Source organism: Poecilia reticulata, linkage group LG1, assembly GCF_000633615.1.
Source record: "Poecilia reticulata strain Guanapo linkage group LG1, Guppy_female_1.0+MT, whole genome shotgun sequence".
NCBI classification, from domain to species: Eukaryota; Metazoa; Chordata; class Actinopteri; order Cyprinodontiformes; family Poeciliidae; genus Poecilia; species Poecilia reticulata.
The window spans coordinates 2221458-2241288 of NC_024331.1; the positions used below are offsets into that span (position 1 = coordinate 2221458).

General features: G+C 38.5%; 1 protein-coding gene across 12 annotated transcripts in view; it reads right to left on the reverse strand.

The window, feature by feature from the left end:
* Positions 1 to 19831, reverse strand: part of fat1a (FAT atypical cadherin 1a) — a 97878-nt gene that overhangs the window by 73824 nt on the left and 4223 nt on the right. For all 12 annotated transcript variants that reach the window (XR_533180.1, XR_533182.1, XR_533183.2 and 9 more), the window contains exon 2: positions 16418 to 19707. Coding sequence is in view for 8 of the 12 variants with exons in the window: in XM_008403969.2 (XP_008402191.1) it covers positions 16418 to 19682 (3265 nt within the window). In the remaining 4 variants the exon portion in view is untranslated. The remainder of the gene's footprint in view (positions 1 to 16417; positions 19708 to 19831) is intronic.

A 19831-nucleotide genomic window follows, 5' to 3' on the forward strand; every position in this document is an offset into this window, starting at 1 on the left:
ACAAGTAAAATAAAGTGAGTCAGGTCTGAGTGAGCATAAACCTCTGCAAAGGTTAAACTGATAAACTGTTATTTTCCATCCTTGGGAAACGTAGCACCACATGCAAAGCTCTTAAATTACTGAAAAACTATCACTATTATTACAACAGTTTATTACCCAGATAACATTGCACTTGAAGGTCTCCGTTTTTTTTTTTTTTTCAACAAACACAAAGTACAGTCATGAAGGCATAATAAAATTTCTATTATATCTGCAAGACAATGGAAGCCCTGTCAATGTTCCTTTAAAGGCCTTTGTTAGTCAAAGCACTTGAATAACCTCCATAAATTGCAAAAGAAATTTATGGTTGTGTTTGAGTGAGCTGTTATCTGAGGCTAATAAAATGAATGGGAGAGTATTATTAGCAGATATGTGTTTTTCAATTTCAGTTGCTGGGTTTTGTCCATTAGGACCTTTCCAGTCACTGGTGGCTTAGATAAGGAGCCTCCAGAAGACCATAAAAACACATTTCCGATAGCTTACAAAGAGCATCTCAATTGTGCTCCGGCCTTTGTTTGCCCACTCCAACTTACGGAAATGAAATGTGATGCACACAAACTTTGGGCCGTTGATATTTTTAAAGAGATATACTCCACATGACATGTCACAAAACCCTGAAATTTATCTCATGAGGGGAATAAGGCTCATTTATTCTACGCCGCTGCTTCACTTTATCTTTCTCGCGTTTAGTCCTGGGATCCTATCTCATCATCAGTCATCATTATGGTTCTCTCAACAAAGGGATGCAAGACAAAATGTAGCCAGGCCAAAAACAAAAAAAACTGCCATAATGTTAAGAGCACCATGGCAACGATAGGAAGCGCCAGCATAACCATCATGCAAATGAGAGAACTATGTATACAAAGTTTTCTTAAAGCTCTGGTGTCGGTCATGCATTCTTTCAACACTTTTCATGAGCTTTTAAAATCAATCTAATTCTAATAAAAAAACATCACTTTTATAAACATCAATCCACTTTAAAACAAAAAAAGATCTAAAATGCAGGAAGATTACTATAGTCTAGAAGATTACAGAGTAGTATAGCTTTGTAATTGTATGCCATGTGACTCATATCTTAACACTGCAACCTCATATATGGATCTGCACCCTTTATAAGAAAAGCAAAGACTTGTAAGAGATAAGCTGCTGTCACTTTGACTCTTAAACTATAATTTTCTCTTCACAAATATATTTTTGTTTTTACCCATACTTACTGACATTTTGCTAAAAGTTTGATGGTCTAAACATTAATGAGTGACTGAATTGTGGCTAACACAGTTGTCATGTTTTCCCTAGAAAAAGTTGACCTAAGCTTCACAGAAAACAGAGATTCCTTTGTAGCTTCTGACATTTTTGTTTTCTCCATCCTCATGTTAGTGACAATGAAAATAGCTGACAGTGAGTCTCGTTTCCACCACAGCAACGTCCACACTGGAAAGTATTATTGTCAGCTGGTAAACCGTCAAGTTCAAGATGAAGATCAGTTGGCAGCAAATTCTCCTGTGCTGTTCATCAGCACAGATAGAGCAACTGCATAGGGTATGTTAACATTAAGGAATGTAGGGTAGAACTAAATAAATACTGTCACAGAATGTTTTTTTGACACGTCTAAAACATCTATGGAATCCTGGCTTAGCCACTCAAAGCTGATAATAGTGTGATCGTGGTTATGCAGTATTTGAAGTAAGACAGAACATTAAATGGATTCCAACATAAAAGTGAAAAAGTCAGTTTACATGTTAATAAGAAAGACATCAATAGAAAAAGCATGAAAAAAAATCTTCCAGGTGAAGATGTGAATTTGCATTAGTAAGTACAATTAGCTTGTGAGCTCAGTGATTTCAGTGGCAGACATTGCTGTTGTGAAATATTTTTACTTTTACAACAGACCAGTTTTTGCTTACAAAATGTCAAAATACAAATGATCACTTAATCCTGAACTTCCAACAATTAGAAGACGATTTTTGTCATTTGATTGCAATTGTTTTTAGGAATCCCAATTTTTTTTTTTTTTCTTGTTCACACACATTTAATGGAGTTAAAAATGAGGAAGGCAAAAGCACATATTGAAATCTATCCGCAACTCCTTCTGGAGGGAACAGTCTTTAACAAAGGGGATGAAAGATGAATCTGAAGAATTTAGTTGTCACATCCTTCCCATATACTAACCTACCCAGTAAGGCATGAACAAAACCTGCCCTAAGGCCACAAGGAAAAAGAAACAGGCCACGCAAAAGCCTCTGCCAAGACTGCCTTCCGCTTTTTTTCCCTTCTCTTTTCTTTTCCCTCTGGCTTTGTTCTTCAAAGCTACTTGAGCGCAGCGGCGGTGCCGTTGAGACCTCAGACAGCCAGCAGATTTTTCAGCTATCAGGACCAGCAGGTATTTTACGACTGTGTGTACACAGTCTGCCGTTTATTCAATAAAAACTCAACAGTCTATTATTTTAATGCAGTGGTATTTGTTTTGAATAAGGCGCTTTCCTTTCAATGCTTGTTGAATGTCAGGAGCTGCACAGTAAAGAATAATTCAAAATTGAGTTCATGCTCAGTGCAATATGAGTGAGTTCCTGAGCTGCAAGACATAAGTGGACATGTAGCTCGCCACTCACTGAGGGGCTTAAGATGGTAAATGAGCTTTCTTTGAGCCACGTCGGTTCATTCTGCTCACCTCTACCCCACATTCCTGTGCCCTCTCAGGCCTCCAGCTCACATGCTTGCATAAACTTTCTCAGTATCGCGCCACCCCCCCAACCCCCTTCCCAAAGCCTTGGCAAAATGTTTCAAATTCCTCTACCTCGTTGTTGAGCCTAGTGTAATAGAAGGACTCCTAAACTTAGCTTCTTATTACCCTGCAGCTTGGTTTTCACATCACCCCCAAGTTTCCAGATATCTGCGGGCCATATCTGAGTTTTAAGGATTTGAAACCAGCAAATACCTAACATGGGTGAAAAATTCAAGGATTCAAGGATCATATTTAACATCACAGATTCTTCTGTGATGTTAAATATGAAAAATGTCATCTAAAGCAAAGACTTTACGCTTATGGGAAAGCTTTTTTAATGTGATTATTTTAGGGCTTGTTCACATAGAACTGAGCTTCTCTGAAGTTCTTCACAATACATTTTGCTTAAATTTAAGAAATTATAAAATTATAAAAATGATATTGTCATTTTGAGACCATTTTCAACTACTAATAATAATAACAACAATAATGGCATATTAAAGCAAGTACACCCTGTCAATGATTTCTAAATGGCATTTAACACTGGAATAGGAAAACATTTTAAATATCCAAATTAAAACAAATAAAAAACAACTGAAACAACAATAACTAAAATGAATTTTGAAGTCTCAGATACCAAAATTGCATATTAAATAATAATAATCATTCAGCTTAGACAAAGAAAACGGGCAAAAGTGCCAGGTAGTGCAAACTAACTACTTCGTAATGGGTGTCAAATTTTTGCAGCATTTCTCAAGTGCCTGCTTTTTGTTAACATTCAATTAAAGCGGACTTTTAATGACTTTTATCCAAATGGAAATGATCATGTTCATTTTAATTCATCATACAATGTATAGATTTATTGCTCACTGTGACAGACTTACTCCAAATCACAACATAATTTCAATTAAAGCTGCACAATATATTTAATCACAACTGTCAGTGCAATATCAACGTGTGCATAATCACAAAGAGTTGCTTGAAAGAGGTATTAGGTCAGTTATTATATTTCAAATCCTGTCCAATAAAATATTTGGCCAGATGGATGGAGTCATTTTTTAACCACGTCTGATTTAAACGTTAGCATCTCATTGCTCCAGGGAGAATATTGTCACCATGCAACATTCAATAGTAAGTTTAATAAATTGTGCTTTCCTATTCCTAATTGTGCTTTCATTCCACCATTTTTTTTATTTTTTACAAAATTCTCTGTCTACAAAAACAGTAAAACTGTGATGGGCTTGGGGTCAAAGGTCAGGTAAAAGGTGGGAAGGATGACATCAAAGGTTTGTTCAGAACAAATCATCACCAAAATGATAACACAGTGAATTGTCCGATCTAGAATTATTTTTGAAACATGATCATCCTTACTGTATCAACTAAATGTTGAAGCAAAAGAATATTTGCATATTGACACGGTGGTTTCCATGAATACATCTCCTTAGTTGTACTGAGGCCAAAAATCCCCCCTGACTGGGATTTTCTCTAAATCCTGTTTCATAATGTGGATTCGAAGTTTCTCCAGGCCCAAGTTAGAGCGGATATGCCATCAAGTCCCCTCTATATCCTCCTACACATTTCCTCTTTTTTTGCTTTTTTTGTCACAATGTTTCGGTTCATCACACATATTTGAACACGACACAACCAAAATCTGAAAAAACTATAAAGGGGAATGATAGATGACAAATCTCATCTGGCACCATGTTAAAGTAAATGTGCCTCTTTGTTAAATCACAAATGACCTGTGATTAAGTGGTTTACTTTCACTTAACCACACAATCAGGTCCAATTCTACGACTACAGAATCAAATAATCATGTAACCAGATTCTGTCTGATAATATCAAGGAGGCTACGAGATCTTAAAAAACAATCATATCCTGGTTTAAAGTGATCCAACGACAAAGGAGAAACAAAGTCATTGACATCCAGCAAACTGAAAATAGTTACGGAAACTCCAGCAAATCAGATCAGCTGTGTTTCCATTACAAATTAACGCAAAATGTTGTCAATATCCTGTTAATGTAAAAAAATTAATTAATTTAAAAAACTCTATCGCAATTGTGTTTTCATTAACAATGCAAATTAAAGTCATGCGTGAGTTTGTTCGCATGATAAGTTGTTAAAAGGCGTGCGAGCCGTCATCCTCCAACAATTTCCTGCAGATATGACTGCAGAACATTTTTAGTGAAGATGAAATTCTACTCTAAGGGGTTTTTTTTAGACTTGCTTATAAGACTTTTTGCATCCAGATTTCCCTCCCATTTCATCCTCTGTCCAGAACAAACCCTCCAAGTCATCCCTCCTCTCTTCCTGAAGGTGATGAGCTGATGAAACTTTCATTCCAAGTGGCCGGTGAGCCATGGGATTCTCTCTACATTAAGTCTGCTGATTCCCTCCCACTTCTGTTCAGTGGCAGATTCAGTCAACAGGTTAACAATCATTAATGAGATTTTTGATTTTATACTGAAGCTACACTAAGCAGATCAAATGCTCCGCTAGCAAACCTGAACTGCTGGACATTACTCCACCATAAGCAGCGTTTATGTGAGTAACATGACTGGCATGCGTTGGTCTGGTCCGGCTGCAGGGCACAGAAAGGTCAGAATATTGGGATTGGTCAAAGAGATAATCTGACAGATGATGAAGAGACGTATAAAACCGTGTCTCTCAAATCTCTCTCTACATACCAGACAAAGTACGGCCTTTAGAATCAGTCAGCCATTTCTACTTCATGCATGACCAGGTACTGTTCAATGTGACAAAAACCGGCTGTCAGCAGCTCGCTTATAGCAATGTTGGGTTTATTTTTTTAGAAAAGTATTCAGTGTGGCGAGTCTTAGGGGGTTCATAAACTAGTTGGGGCCAGTACAGGTTCCTTATATGAACAGCCATGGAAATTCTGAAATATATAATCCCACGAGAGCATGATAATCATTAGTTTGTAGACTTAAGTAAGCCAAGATTAAAAAAAAGAAAAGAATTGATAGACATCTGCAATAAAATGACTGAATGGATTTTCCATATTAAAGAATGTCTTTAATTCCACTTGAGATAGCGTTGGAGATTTAGTTGAAAACACAAAGCTTCCATTGTTAAAGGAACCCTGGTAAGTGTGCTTTGGAAAGAAAAAAGCCTGGGTAACAGAAAATCACTGCCGTATTTCATAGCGGCTTTAACTGTACGCCTCTTAGCCCTGCAAACTGCCGGCCTGCACACAAAAATCACAAAGTCTGAAGTTTTTTTGTCTACCTTCTGATGCAAATATCGCAGCATACTTGAAATAAGACAAAACAAACTTACAAGTAACTATTAGGAACTTGTTTCAGTGAATAATTGCTTAATACTGATTTTAAAAAAGTACTAGAACCACTGGCAGATTATTTCACTTATAGAAAAAATGTCTTGTTAAAGTGAAATAATCTGCCAGTGGAGCTTTTTATTTTTAATGAATGTTAAGAATGATTTACTTAAAACAAGCTCTTATACTTTGCTGAAAAGTTACTTGTTAGTTTTGTCTTATTTCAAGTGCACTAAGATATTTAGAAACTAAACCAAAAATACGTTAGAAGATTTTGTCTCCTTTCAATGCGTTCCTCTGGTAACAAGAACATCTCAGTTATGTTCTTTTCTGAGGATTGTTTTTCACTCCCAACACAACACTGACGTCTCTAGCTGCACAGAGCAGTCTCTATTGATTTGTTTCTCTATAAATACCCATCTCTACTATCATTGCATTACATGAAATGTAACCTTTCCACCAACACCATACAATTACATAGTTTCTCGGAAGAATAATTCATTATGTCCAATCCATCGACCAATCTGCACACAAAACACAGAAAATCCCCAAAACACAAAAACACCAGTATTATGAAACTTTTTATAACAGACATGTTTGATGTCTGCAGGTTGCCGCCAACGCCATAGTAATAACAGGACTTAATCACTTCAACACAGCCCCAAAAGTGTAATTGTAGAGACACAAGTTTTTAAATTTGTACTTTGTTGTCCATGTGTATTCAACAAATGTAGAGCCTGTTATTTAGTTCATTTTAGAGATGGTGTTTTGATTGCTTCTGTCTCATGGAAGAAAGCTAAATATGTTAATCAAACATGTCAAATTTACAGATGAACCTATTGACTAAAGATTGGATAATCCAACCATTTTTTACTAATTATTCTCACACTGTAATATTTATTTATTAATTTATATCTAACTCTCATATTACTCTTAAAATGAAGCAGCAGGGTGGAAAGAGGAAAAGTTGAGTCCACATTTAAAAGCTGAGATCAACCACCCAGTATCATTATTGCTGCTTGAAAAGATGACTAAAAAGCTGTGGAATAATTGAATATCTGTTGTTTCAGAATAAAAAATGAAAATGCAAACGTAAAATGTGAATGCATTTGTTCTCATTGATTATTGATTGACATTTTCTGGCTGATTACTGATCTTTAAAAAGCCTGAAATGCCAACTCCGATTTTGAGAGATGCCTACATTTTTTTGTCTGAAAGGTCAATAAATATAACAAGGTTGCTAAGAACATGTCATTCAGCTCACACGGATATGGGTTTATCTATTTTTAGCTGCTTGTCTAAACTTGCCCGTCTTGAGACTATTAAAAAGAACCAACAGCCTTGAAGAAGAAGGCTGAGCACATATGTGATAATCTATACATTTAAGAAGATGTTCTTTTAAATCTATAATTATTTAGCGTATTCATGAGGTTCAGTGGTGAATGTCAGCATGGCAGTAAATTAACACCTAATGAGGCACATCATGCTGCAGGCAGCAACCATGTCTCTTTAAAAAGATTTAATGGACTGAAAGTCCAACATACTTCTAACAGGAGAAAGTGTGTTATTCATTTAGCAACCTAGAATCAACTTTGTCCCAACGCACATTCCTGGTCCCATCTCCACGGTAACAGCAGTCGAGCGATGACTCTTTGGAGTCATGTGCCACTTTGCAGCCCAACATTTATTTCGGATAAATGGAAGATGAGGGACAGAGGGCGACGGTTCAGAGTTTTAAACACCGAGCTGATGCAGGAGAAGCGACTTGTATTTTCTGAGGAAAGAAGTCCGTACAACACAGAGTGCTTGAAAATAAAGCAGAAAGAGGTCATTTTATGTTGAAACGGAAGAGAAATTCCTCATTACCTGTCAAACTGTTTTGGTTTGCTCTCACAAAGAAAGCTTTCGCGGCGCAGGCTGCGAACAGCTTCAAGTGAAAGGCCAATGCATATTTTATCCAGGAAGAAAGGGCAGTGCATGCATTATACAGCCAGCATCTGCTTCTCATGTTGAGCGCTCTCTGCGCTGGTCACTCAATGATTTCACTTCGAGCCAGGACACAACAGCTTTGATTACATTTTCAGAGTAAATTCTCATCACTGCAGCATTTGTTTGCCCTTTTCCTATGTGAGAATGGTCCAGCAAAGGAAAAGCAACAGCTACAAAGCAGAACCCACGGCGTCACAGAACATTTTAAACAGTATCTCAAACCAAAACATCACTAGTGAAATCTGTGAGCAGAGCTTAAGGTGAAGGATTAAGAGTTGACAAGTTAATCCTGATTTTCTTGAAATGTGTTTATGTTGTTTGCAGACTTTGCAGCTGCATCTGCCTCACAATTACTCGATATGCAACTTGGCCCGTTATTTATTTATTTGGGACTTACTCGTAGCTATGTGACCTTTTAATTAATTGGAGCTCAACTCCTCACAAAGCAAAAACTCTCTTTCATGTTCCACAGATGGAAAAAAGAAGAGGTCTTCTCCTGACGTGGCACCTCTTTAGTCTCTTCCCTGCACTCTGTCCTTTATGTAGGTTTCCTTCTTGATGCTTACATCAGCTCGTCTTACTGGCCTCGGAGCTAAATGGTCTAAATTTGAAAGCTGCTGTAAGACAAAAACGATTTACTAAATGACTAGAGGTAAACGGACAAATGAGCAGACGATTACTCACTGGAATTAAAAGTCTTTATCAGTGGATTGTTGACTGATTTAAGGTGTGTCAAGATGAATCAGGCATGCTTTGAGGAGTGGGGGCTTGTCCGGGTTCAACAAGATAAGCATTCTTTTATTGCTGGCTGTATGGAGCTGTTCTGCTTTCAATGAGACACCACATCAGAACGGAATTCAATCCAACTTCATGTAGTACAAAGATACACAACAGTGACCCACCCCCCACCTGTTGCTGTGCACTGCCTCCCAGATATCTGAAAGAAAGCTATGGAAAAAACCATCAACTGCTGTTGATGTCCTAAAGTCTAGCGTACACCTTACAGCTGCAATAAGTTACATACATAAAGGTTATCACCTTTATGTCTGTGCTGCTCACACACTCTCCCCTTACTCTCTGTTTTGCTACAGCTATTTCACTACATTTGAGTCTGCTGTGAATGCTCAGGCTACTTAGCATGTCCACTGATGGCAGCAGATAAACATTTTTCTTGTAATGTTTGGTTGTTTCTCTGCTATTAGCACAATGAGCAGCACATTCACAAATGTGACTGACATCACCAAGACCCTCCTCCTGCCTCTGATTGTTTTTTCTGACCGTTTTCTCTGGTCTACAGATAGCAGCAGCACAATAGGGAGAAGGCAGAGGAGTTCCTTTTTTCCACAGATTATCTGTTTCGTGTCGTACTGCCAGGACACAGTGACAGTTTTAGCAAATACATAAAAACATTTTTTACATAAGTTACATTCTGCATCTTTACATACAGGAAATGATTTGTTGAGTCACAGAGCAATGACAGGATGACAAACGAGACTCTAGTTCTTCCTCGCCTCAGTAATCTCCCTCAGCCAATGCAGCAGCTGACACTCTGTTAGTCAATCTGTAATGTTAAAGCATTTTTTATATCCAACCAGGGCAACACAAATAACTTCAAATGAGGTAAAAACAAAGCATTAGATATTAAATTAAATGTAATGTGGATATAAAAATCCAGGCACAATTAGATATAAAATTTCTCAGAAACATGGGCTGTAAAATTAAAAAGGATTACAACTGAATAATGGATAATAAAAACTTAAAGTACAATATAACTGTTAAAAGTAGTTACTTTTAACAACTGTTAAAAGTTCAACTCAACTGGGTCAGTTATGAGGTTAATCTAATATTATTCTCTTTGCTTCCCGCTTTTGGGAATTTTATTAACACTTCAAATGTTTGCAACTTATTTTCAACAGACACATGTTTTCGAGGCCATTACATGCAAAGACAGCTTTTCCAAGATTACACCTGACCTACATATAGCATGTAGTGCTGTAGTGGCTTACTCTACAGCCAGATACTTAGCTTAGCATTGCATGGTGAGGGCAAAGCTATAAAAAAAATCGGCATTAGGAGGACTCGGTTTAATATGCAAAATTATCACTTTTTTTTCCAAATAAAGGAACGTTGTTTCTCTCTTTTTGATCAATTAAAGTCAACCTGCAAAAACCCAAAGTAAAACACTGTTAGAGGGAGTAAAGGTTTCGGGGTCTCTCCTTATTCAGCTCAGTTTGATGCATCCTGCCTTTGTGATCTCTGCAAACACTAAGGTTGACTGCGGCAAGATCCTTAAATTTAGCTCTGCTGCGACCGCACTCATCTGTCAACCACAAGATTAGTAGCTCATTTGCCGCCGTCGGCCCTTCAGACAGCAAATTGGTTGTTTTCACGTGAAGTCTGACAAAATGGCTTTAAGAGACATAAGAGGAGGGAGAAGAATAAGAGCTCATTTGGAAGCAAACTCTTCAGGACTCCACTGCAGTAGATCGACTTAGAAACTTAAAATTCGGAATTGTGATTTATAAATCTAAATCTAAAAGAACTTTACTTATTCCTCGGGGGGGGAAAGTGCTTGTGTTACAGCTGCAAATCTACAAAGAGAGACATAAAAAGTTTGAAACTAAAATTATATTTAAATATTGTACTTCTAAATAAGAATAGCAGTTATTGCACAAAAACTACTTCCTGCACTATTAGGCTGCACTAACTGTTTATTACAAGTCAATTTTCAATAAAGTTTCATCAGGATAAAAATCTTCTGTTTTTAATATTTAATCTTTTAGAGCATCAAAACTCAAAATACCAACAATTTTCTGTCTTTAAATGTATCCACCAATAGAAAGTGGTGAACATTAAAGATAAATAAAAAATGTAGACAAATGGTCAGACGCAAAAATACTGATCTACAAATTCTTCCATTCCTACACATTGCCATTTAGTATGTTTAGAGGTGACAAGGTTTCCCACATTACAAAATAAGGTAAGTATATCAATCAAAGAAGGTAAGTGAAACATTTTCTCTTGATTCGCTTTGAACAACTTACAGGTCAAATATTTTTTATTTGTAAAATAACACTTCTTTTTGATCTATAAGGGTATCAGGAAACAGTATGAGCTTTTATAAATATCAAATTGAGGTTGGTATGTTGGCATATAAACATAATCTTTTTGGTTGAATTCAAACTCTTCCATATGTCAAATAATGTGCAACAAATTGTACTTCAAATAAGTTTCCAAATGTTCGCAATTAGAATTATCCGGTTAAACCTAAAAGAAAACTAATTTTCAGTATCAACCAAGCAGAGCACGCTCTCAATGCAGGTCCGAACTCTACTGTCCAGTTCAATTTAAGAATTAAGCCGTTTGCATGTGCATTGTTTAAACACTTTGAAACACTAAGGTTGACTGCGGCAAGATCCTTAAATTTAGCTCTGCTGCGACTGCACTCATCTGTCAACCACAAGATTAGTAGCTCACAGATTGAAAATGGCTTGAAGCAAACATAAAGCAAACGTAAATGTGGTGTACAGCAGGAGAAGAAGCCATGATGAGACTGTGTTTAAATTAAAATGGCAATAATCCAGTGACCACAGAGCTTTTAATAATGGAGGGAATGTCTGGGAAAACAGTTGCTATTGGCTCCCCTGGCAGACTGATGGCAAGAAACCGGCAGAAGATGACGACCGCATGGAGAGTTTCCTTAAGGCGTGTCAATGTGAATTAAAATGAAATGTCCTAAAGATGAATAGTTGAATAGTTAGATTGATTCAATTAAGGTTGAAAGCATTTTCACTCAGAACAGCTAGAAACGGCAAAAGACACAGATTTTTTTATTCATGAGGCAGCATTATTCAAGTCCTATGATGGACTGGTGTCCTGTCCATGGTGACCCCCGCCTCTCACCCGTTGACCTCTGGAGATGGGCACCAACACCCCTCGCATCGCAAGTGTGTTAGATAATGGATGGATGGATGGATTACTGGTTTGGTTTCTTAGGAAATGGTGATATGAAATTAAATTCCATTTCAACTAAACTTGTCTTGTAATGGTCTTTACAAACACATATGCATGCAGTTTTTGTCGCAGTGTGTTGTAAGCCTGGTGGGTCACCAGGCTTTACTTGCTCTCCCACCAGGCTAAGCATTGTTTGTTTATTCTAAGTTTTTTATATACACCATAACAGTGACAGGTTAAAGACTCTCTTTAGTGAAACATTGAAAGCACAATGGCAAGATAGTATAGCCTGTGTGAACACAGCAAGATGATGGTGTCTTTTGTGATGGTGATGGTGTCAGGTGTCTTTTTTTTTTTTTTTTAATTCACCAGAGCTCCGTAACCACTTCCTGTCTTTACCGGTCTACATGCTAATAACTTCAGCAAATAAAGTGACAAGTCAAAAAAACATTTTTTTATTGCAATTGTTTGCCTTCTTCAGGACTTCATAGTTGTTTTTTTTAGGTATTGCTAATGTCTTACATACATAACTATATGGTCATATTTTCAAATGTCCTGTCAAAGTTAAACATTTTTAACTCAAAAACATGATGGGCTGTTGGATGTCTGCCCCAGCACCCCTGCTACCTTGTCTAGGGAACCCTGTGCATCTGTTTATGATTATACACATCCAAATAAAAAAAAGATGGTGATATGCGTCTTCCACCGCTGCATGCTGGGAAACACATTTCATAGCTGGATGGTGTTTGGTTTTGGGCACTCTCTCAAAAAAATTTTATTAGTGTGTTTTTTTTTTTTTTGCTTTTAAACCATTCTGGTTAAAATTCACAACATGCAGGTGCAGCAACCAGTATATTACAAACACATATGGCTCCTTTAACAAACCTCACCCTTCATCTAGTTAAGTCTTGGGAGTGGCATCGCCACCTCGGCTGCACTTAGTTGTCTGCTGACCTCAGAAATACACCATAATAACAGGACCCAGCCCAAGACAAGCCTACTATTGCACCTCTTGATAATCACTTAATAAAGGTCTCTGAAATTAAGTAGATGATAACAGCTAGGGGCTTAGAATTTGTGTCTCGCTGCAGATTTGATGCTAGATGTGGCCTTTCAGTCTTGTGAAAGTGCCTGATCTGACTTCAAGGATCAAGGATAAAATAAATTATGTAACATTTATAATTTCATTGTTCCAAAACTCCTGACTTTATTCTGAGAAGTTCATTGTGTGTCACAAAAAAAACCCCAGACAAATATGCTGATTTTGGCCACAGTTCAAGGAAATCTTCCAAACTTCTCCCAGCGTTGCTTCTCTTTCTTTGTCAGCAGTCCGATTTTCATGTGCAACAGACAACAGAATGCAGCTGTAGAAAATTGCTATTGTCCTTCATCTCCTTTGATGTCTTCACTTCCTGCTGTCTCGCTTGTCAAATAACATTTCTAAAGAGACATAAAACCGAGGCTAACCAGACATGCTGTATGTTTGCAATCTGTGACGACACACCATATGTGCAAAAGGTTTCAAATGCTGATTGGATGGTGATGGTTTCATCAAACCCAACAGTAGTTAAAATTTTATGTCGTTTCCAAAGGAAAATAATGGTGAAATGTGCCATTTTTGTTTAGCATGTTTTGAACATTTAAAGGACAAATTTCCTTGCATTTTTAATGTGGCTGTAATTAAAATGATAAATGGAAATTGTTTACAATGTAGTATGCAAATGAAGAAAAATTAACTAAGAGGGGAAATTACAGGTAGCCAATTTCTGTGTTTGGTATTAAGTGGTTCATATAAATTTTGTCGTGTTCTGTAGTTAACAGGCAAACTGAATAATATTGGCCAACAAGCTAAATTAGTTTGACTATTACAATTACTTACCCTACATCTAATAAAAAGACAATTGTACACTTAACCAGTGAGAGATTTTGTGCTTATTTTGTACTTTCTGGTTAAATTGAAAGTAGAAGGAAGTTAGCCAACTTCAAAGAAAACTAAAATTAAAAGTCAAATTCTGTGAAGAAAAATATTTTCAAATCCACGTAAAACAACTGATACAATATATCATTTTTTTATTTGTTCAGTGACAACTTACGCACTGAATATTCATATTCACTAGCATTTTTTTCATTAAATTTTTAGGAGAATTTTGAGCAAACTTTTAAAATGTTGCAAATGGGGAGAAAATGTGAGTTAGGCATGGTTCCATCTAAAACAATAGAGTGAACACATCTATCGCAGCATTGGCTCAGGAGGTAGGGCTTTATCCTGTAGCTGGTGGGTTGCCAGTCTCAGGGACTTTGTTACCTGTAAGACTGCTACCTCTATTAAATATGGTGAATCATTTTCATTCTTTTATTTGGTACTTTTTCCAATTTACCAACTAAAATAAGCAAAGTTTACACAGATGCCGTACAGACGTACAGAATCACTGCTTACAATGATAAACAGAAATTGTTTATAACTGAATTTATTTCTAAAAAATTCAGAATCAGCTAAAATATTGTCCAACCTAAAGACAACCAGAAATTAGTACTGGGTTGAAAAAAGTCTAAATCTCTGATTTTGATATGTCAACTGAATAACCACAAAGTGGATTGTAATGAACAATATTGGGGCACAAAAAAAAAAAGTTACATAAGGTATTGGTTTATTTACCTGCATTTTGTAGAGAGCACTATGATATGGGCTGATGACCAGAACTAAAAAAATCAATATATTTTGTTTCCAGCTTGAGAACCGACCATAGCTAACCTCTACCACGTCATGGTAATTTCCAAAGAAATTAACCTCAATTCTGTCGTTTTGTCTTCTTACAGAAAAAATGGACTCTACCAAGATCAGTATTGGCAAGTCAAAAATCAGACTTTGATAATGAATCTTTAGATAGTGTCTCTCTGCTTTCTCTAGGACTTTACATTTATCAGACATGAAACAAGTCAATAGAATTTATATTTATATGACATACACAAGTTAGAAGTACATTGTGGCAATATTGAAAAAACTATGTCCAGAAATAAAACGGTACAACACAAAAAATCCTTTTTCTGATAATTGTCTTTCCAAATGTTCTCACACTCCAAGCTGTTCAGATTTTGGAAATAGCACTCGGCAATAAAAAAAGTGAGGCCATACAGTCTCATGTTAGAAATCTTGTCTCTGTAACTCAGTACCTCATATGCCACAGTTTCTGATTTTGAACAGAAAGATTTTGAGATTATGCACACAAGTATCCAATAGCTAGTCCAAGGTTTACATACCACAGCATCCATCTTCTTAAAACAAGATCGTGTTGCATTTTAGATATCTCAGAACAATCACAGAAACAATCACAAACAACCTGGAGTACTCAACCCATGCTGAATTTATCAGCTAGGTCTTTAACACAGCGTTTCCCTGAAGAGACTTCCTGTCAACTTGTTGAATTATTCACATGCATCTCAATTGACCCGTAGGTATAAACCGTCTCTTAAACAGGTAAAGCAGCCAACTGATAAATTGCTTTTTCCTGGCTTCCTTGTTGAGATGAACCAGCATGCACGTGCAAGTGCCAAGCCAATATATTATACATAAAGTTTTACTGCCTCATTCAGATATTAAATATGCATAGCAGAAAGAGAGCTTTAATTAAAAATAGAAGAAAAAGTCACTTTAAGATAGCTAAGAGTGAAATAATAATAAAAGAAAAACAAGGGCAGCTAAAGAGGTCCTCCATCTCTAGCTCAGGTGATCAGGGGTCTTATTAGCATTCCAGGCTGTTATATTTGGACCTAATTTGAGTCAGCTGCTGAAATCAGCAGAGCATGTATTAACATTAATTTAGCAAGATCCATAAAATAATTCTTGCAATCAGCACTGTAAGAAAGAATAGAGTGTAGTTTGAGTTGATTTCCTTAGTCAAACAAATTGGAAAACTTTTAGATCAAAATTGTTTTGAGAACCATCTGTATCATAAAAAGTTGGTTGGGGAAAAAAAAGCAAGTGAAATAACTGAATCTTTTTACAACCAAGGTAACTACACAGGAATGCACACAAAGGTCTGAGAAACAGCTGCTCCATGTGTTCCTGCCATCAGTTCTTTCACAAAAAGGAAAAAATGACTGGAATAAGAAACTAGCCTGTAAAAGGAAACTCTTAGACCAAAGTTTCACACAGGAAAACATGTCAAACTCAACTATCCAAATTTTCTTGAATGATGCACCAATCAATTGGCAACCGAAGGCAGGTTTCCCCTAATTTATTAATTGGCAGTTGATAGGTGAAATGCAGACAAATCTGATGTGCCATCCATAAAATACAACAAAAACAAAAGTACCACTATTTTCTGCCTGTAAATGAATCAACCAACACCATTTAACTGATTGACTTTTCTGAGTTTAATAAATAGATGTAGATTTATATAACAAAAACACTCACCAGTTTCTTCATCAATGGAAAAAATTCCTAAGCCAGATCCATCTCTTATGGAGTACCGAATCTCTCCGTCTCGTCCTGAGTCTTCGTCTTCAGCTGAAACCGTCATCACAGAAGTCCCAATGAGGGCATCCTCTTTTATAAATCCCTTTTCCACAAATGACCGGAAGAAAGGCCTGTAGAGGTTCTCATTCACGTCCACCACCTCCACCTCAATGAAACAGGTTGAGGACAGAGATATTGGCTTTCCTTTGTCTTTAGCCTTGGCTGTCAGGTTATACACCTGTTTGGTCTCATAGTCCAAATTTTGGACAATGCGAAGAGCTCCGCTGAGTTTGTCCACTTCAAAGTGGCCATCTCCATTATCAATCAGACTATACCGTACTTGACTGGAAGCACCAACATCAGGGTCGTGCGCTTCCAGCCACATAATTACAGTACCGATAGGAAGGTCTTCCCTCACTTTAACAAAGTAATTAGGAGGAACAAATTTGGGAGGATTATCGTTCACATCTTCCAGGGTAATTTTAAGTGGAACTGTGGACACCAACTGAGGCTCACTCACTGCCTGGTCTCGTGCTGCAATCTTCAAAACATAAAACGGATAGCGTTCCCGATCCAGTGGCTTCGTCACAGTCACCTCTCCAGTTATCTCATTGATGGCAAAATGATCTGTGCCCCCTAAAATGGAGTACTTGATGATTCCATTGTCTGCCTGATCCCTATCTGTTGAGTCCACCTGGATAATTTCGGTCCCAACTGGTGTGCTCTCGCTTATTTCAATTGAGTAGAAATCTTTCAAAAATTGAGGGCTGTTGTCGTTGGCGTCCAGGATCTTCACGTCCAACAGGCGTGAAGAAGATTTTTGCGGTATCCCGAGATCGTAAACAGTAATGTTGAGGGTGTAGTGGTCTGTCGTTTCGCGATCAAGTGGAGAGTAAACCAACAGCCAACCGGTTTCCATGTCAACAATAAAACGACTTTCTGTGTCTCCCCCTGAAATGACGTACACTAATTTTCCATTGAAGCCACTGTCTGGGTCTGTTGCAGTTAAATGAATGACCCGAGCTCCAACAGGAAGGTCCTCTCTAACTTCAACAAAACTTGGGAAAGACTCATCAAACAGAGGGGAGTACCGGTTGACTGAATAAATGTCCATGTAGTTATCCTCTGGCTCAGTCTGGCTGTGGATTTTGCTTCCCTGGAGCAGCTTCTCGGCCAGCATGGTGGCGACACCCGTTTCCACACATCTCACCTGGACGGGCTTGCGTGCTGTGATGACAGTTATGTTCATAGTCATTGGACGAGTCTCATGCTCGCCATCAGTCGCAACAATCTGTAAACTATGAAACGACACTTTAGCCGCCTCCCCCTCACTAAGTGTGCGCTTCAGCGACAGCAGGCCTGAGTTTGGGTTCATTTCAAATAAATCAAGATCATTCCCGGATTTAATGAAGTACCGCACAAGCTGCAGTTCATCTGCATCGATGGCAGAAGCTGTTGTAATCTGCTCTCCCACCCCATGATCCCTTGGCACAGTGACCTCGCAGTCAATGTTTTCAAACAAAGGCTTATTGTCATTCAGGTTATTTAAAGTTATGGTAACCGATGCCTCCACCTCTCTTCTGAAAGGGGATCCCCAGTCAGATGCCCTGACTTTCAGATTGTAAATCCTGGGCATGAGCTCATAATCCAGGACCTCTGAAGTGCTGATGACACCGGAAAAGTAGTCAATGACAAACGGCTGTGGACTAAGGTTGGTAATGCTGTAGGTCACATAGCCATTCTCCCCTTTGTCTAGATCGGTGGCTTTCACTGCTACCACACTGGTCCCACTAGGAACGTTCTCATCGACACTGGCCTTGTAGGATGTTTGCTGGAACTCCGGTGCATTGTTATTCACATCAATCACATCAACAATCACTTTTGTGGCTGCTTTCTTGTCACTTGTGATCACCTCTATCTCATATTGTGCCAAAATATCAGCATTGATTGGTCCTGCTGTGCTGATTAAGCCAGTATCTGCATTGATGCTGAATCTGTTCTTATCAGAACTGTGTTTAAAGGCATAATTCTGATGGGGATACCGTGGCACAGCTGTCACCATCATCACAGGTGTGTGAAGAGGGGCAAATTCGCTGAGATTGACTCTGTAGACAGCCTTTTCAAATACCGGAGGACCCTTTTGGAACTCCGCAGAGGTGATGTGTACCAGTTTAGCAGACGAAAACTGAGGGGGGGTGCCTTTGTCCTTTGCCTGTAAGGTGAGGTTGTATCCAAAAGGCTGGCTGTCCCAGTCCACATCCTTCACAGCTTTTATTTTATACTCTTTGCTCCCAGGGCTGCTTCTTACAGCCTTAAACTGCTGCAGCGGGTCGCCAGCCACGACACTCAGCGACGAGATCTCTCCGTTTGGTCCCAGGTCTTTGTCCTCCACTGTCACAACAGCATACGTCGGGTCATGATCTGCATCGGATGGTGACAAGGTTACCGCGGTGATTACAGGCGCATGCTCATTAGCCTGCTCCACCCGCACGGTAAGCTTGGCCATGCTGCTGAAGCCGCTGCTGCCGTACAGCTTCATGCCCCTGTCCACGGCCAGGATCTCCAGCTCGTACAGCTTTGTCTCGGAGTAGTCCAGTTTGCCAGTGAGCGTCACCACCCCGCTCGTCGGATGAACGGCAAACATGTCCGTCCACTCTCTGAAGCTGTAGTAGTACTCTCCATTCGTACCAATGTCTGCATCTGTCGCCATGACTTTGGCCACGCTTGAGCGTATGGCCGTGTTCTCTGGTAGAGAGATGCTGTAGGAGGTCGGTGAGAAGAGAGGCCTCAGGTCGTTGGTGTCCAGTACCTGCACCTTCACTTTCGTGCGACACTCCAAATTGGTGCTCCTCTCTGAAGCTTTGACAGTGAGCATATAGTGGTCTTTAACCTCCCGATTGAGAATGGCAGTGCTGCCTCCTTTGGTCCTTATTCGTAAAAAACTGAAATCTCCCAACAAGTAGTCCTCTGCTTTAAACAAGTTCTCATTGTCCCCAGAGATTATTTTGTACCGTATCTCCCACGTTGGGTCCGTGACATAGATCCCCATCTTGGTGTGACTTTCCAGGTAGGTCTTAGCAGCAGAGTTCTCATATATGGTGGCGTTGTAAACAGAGTGGGTGAACTGTATGGAGGCAGCCCTCGCAAACCTTTGGCTTCCTGCGCAGCCAGAGAAGAGCTGCAAGAGCAGAATGAGCAGTGCTACTGAGAATTTCCCCATCATCGTACCGGGATCTTCACAGAGCCACCTGGAACAGAGCAACATCAGAAAAAAGAAAAAAAAATGTTAATGTCAACAGACAGTAGACATCAGCTGGGATTACAATTAACGACAACAATTGCAGACTGCCTTAAATGACTTAACAAATGTGG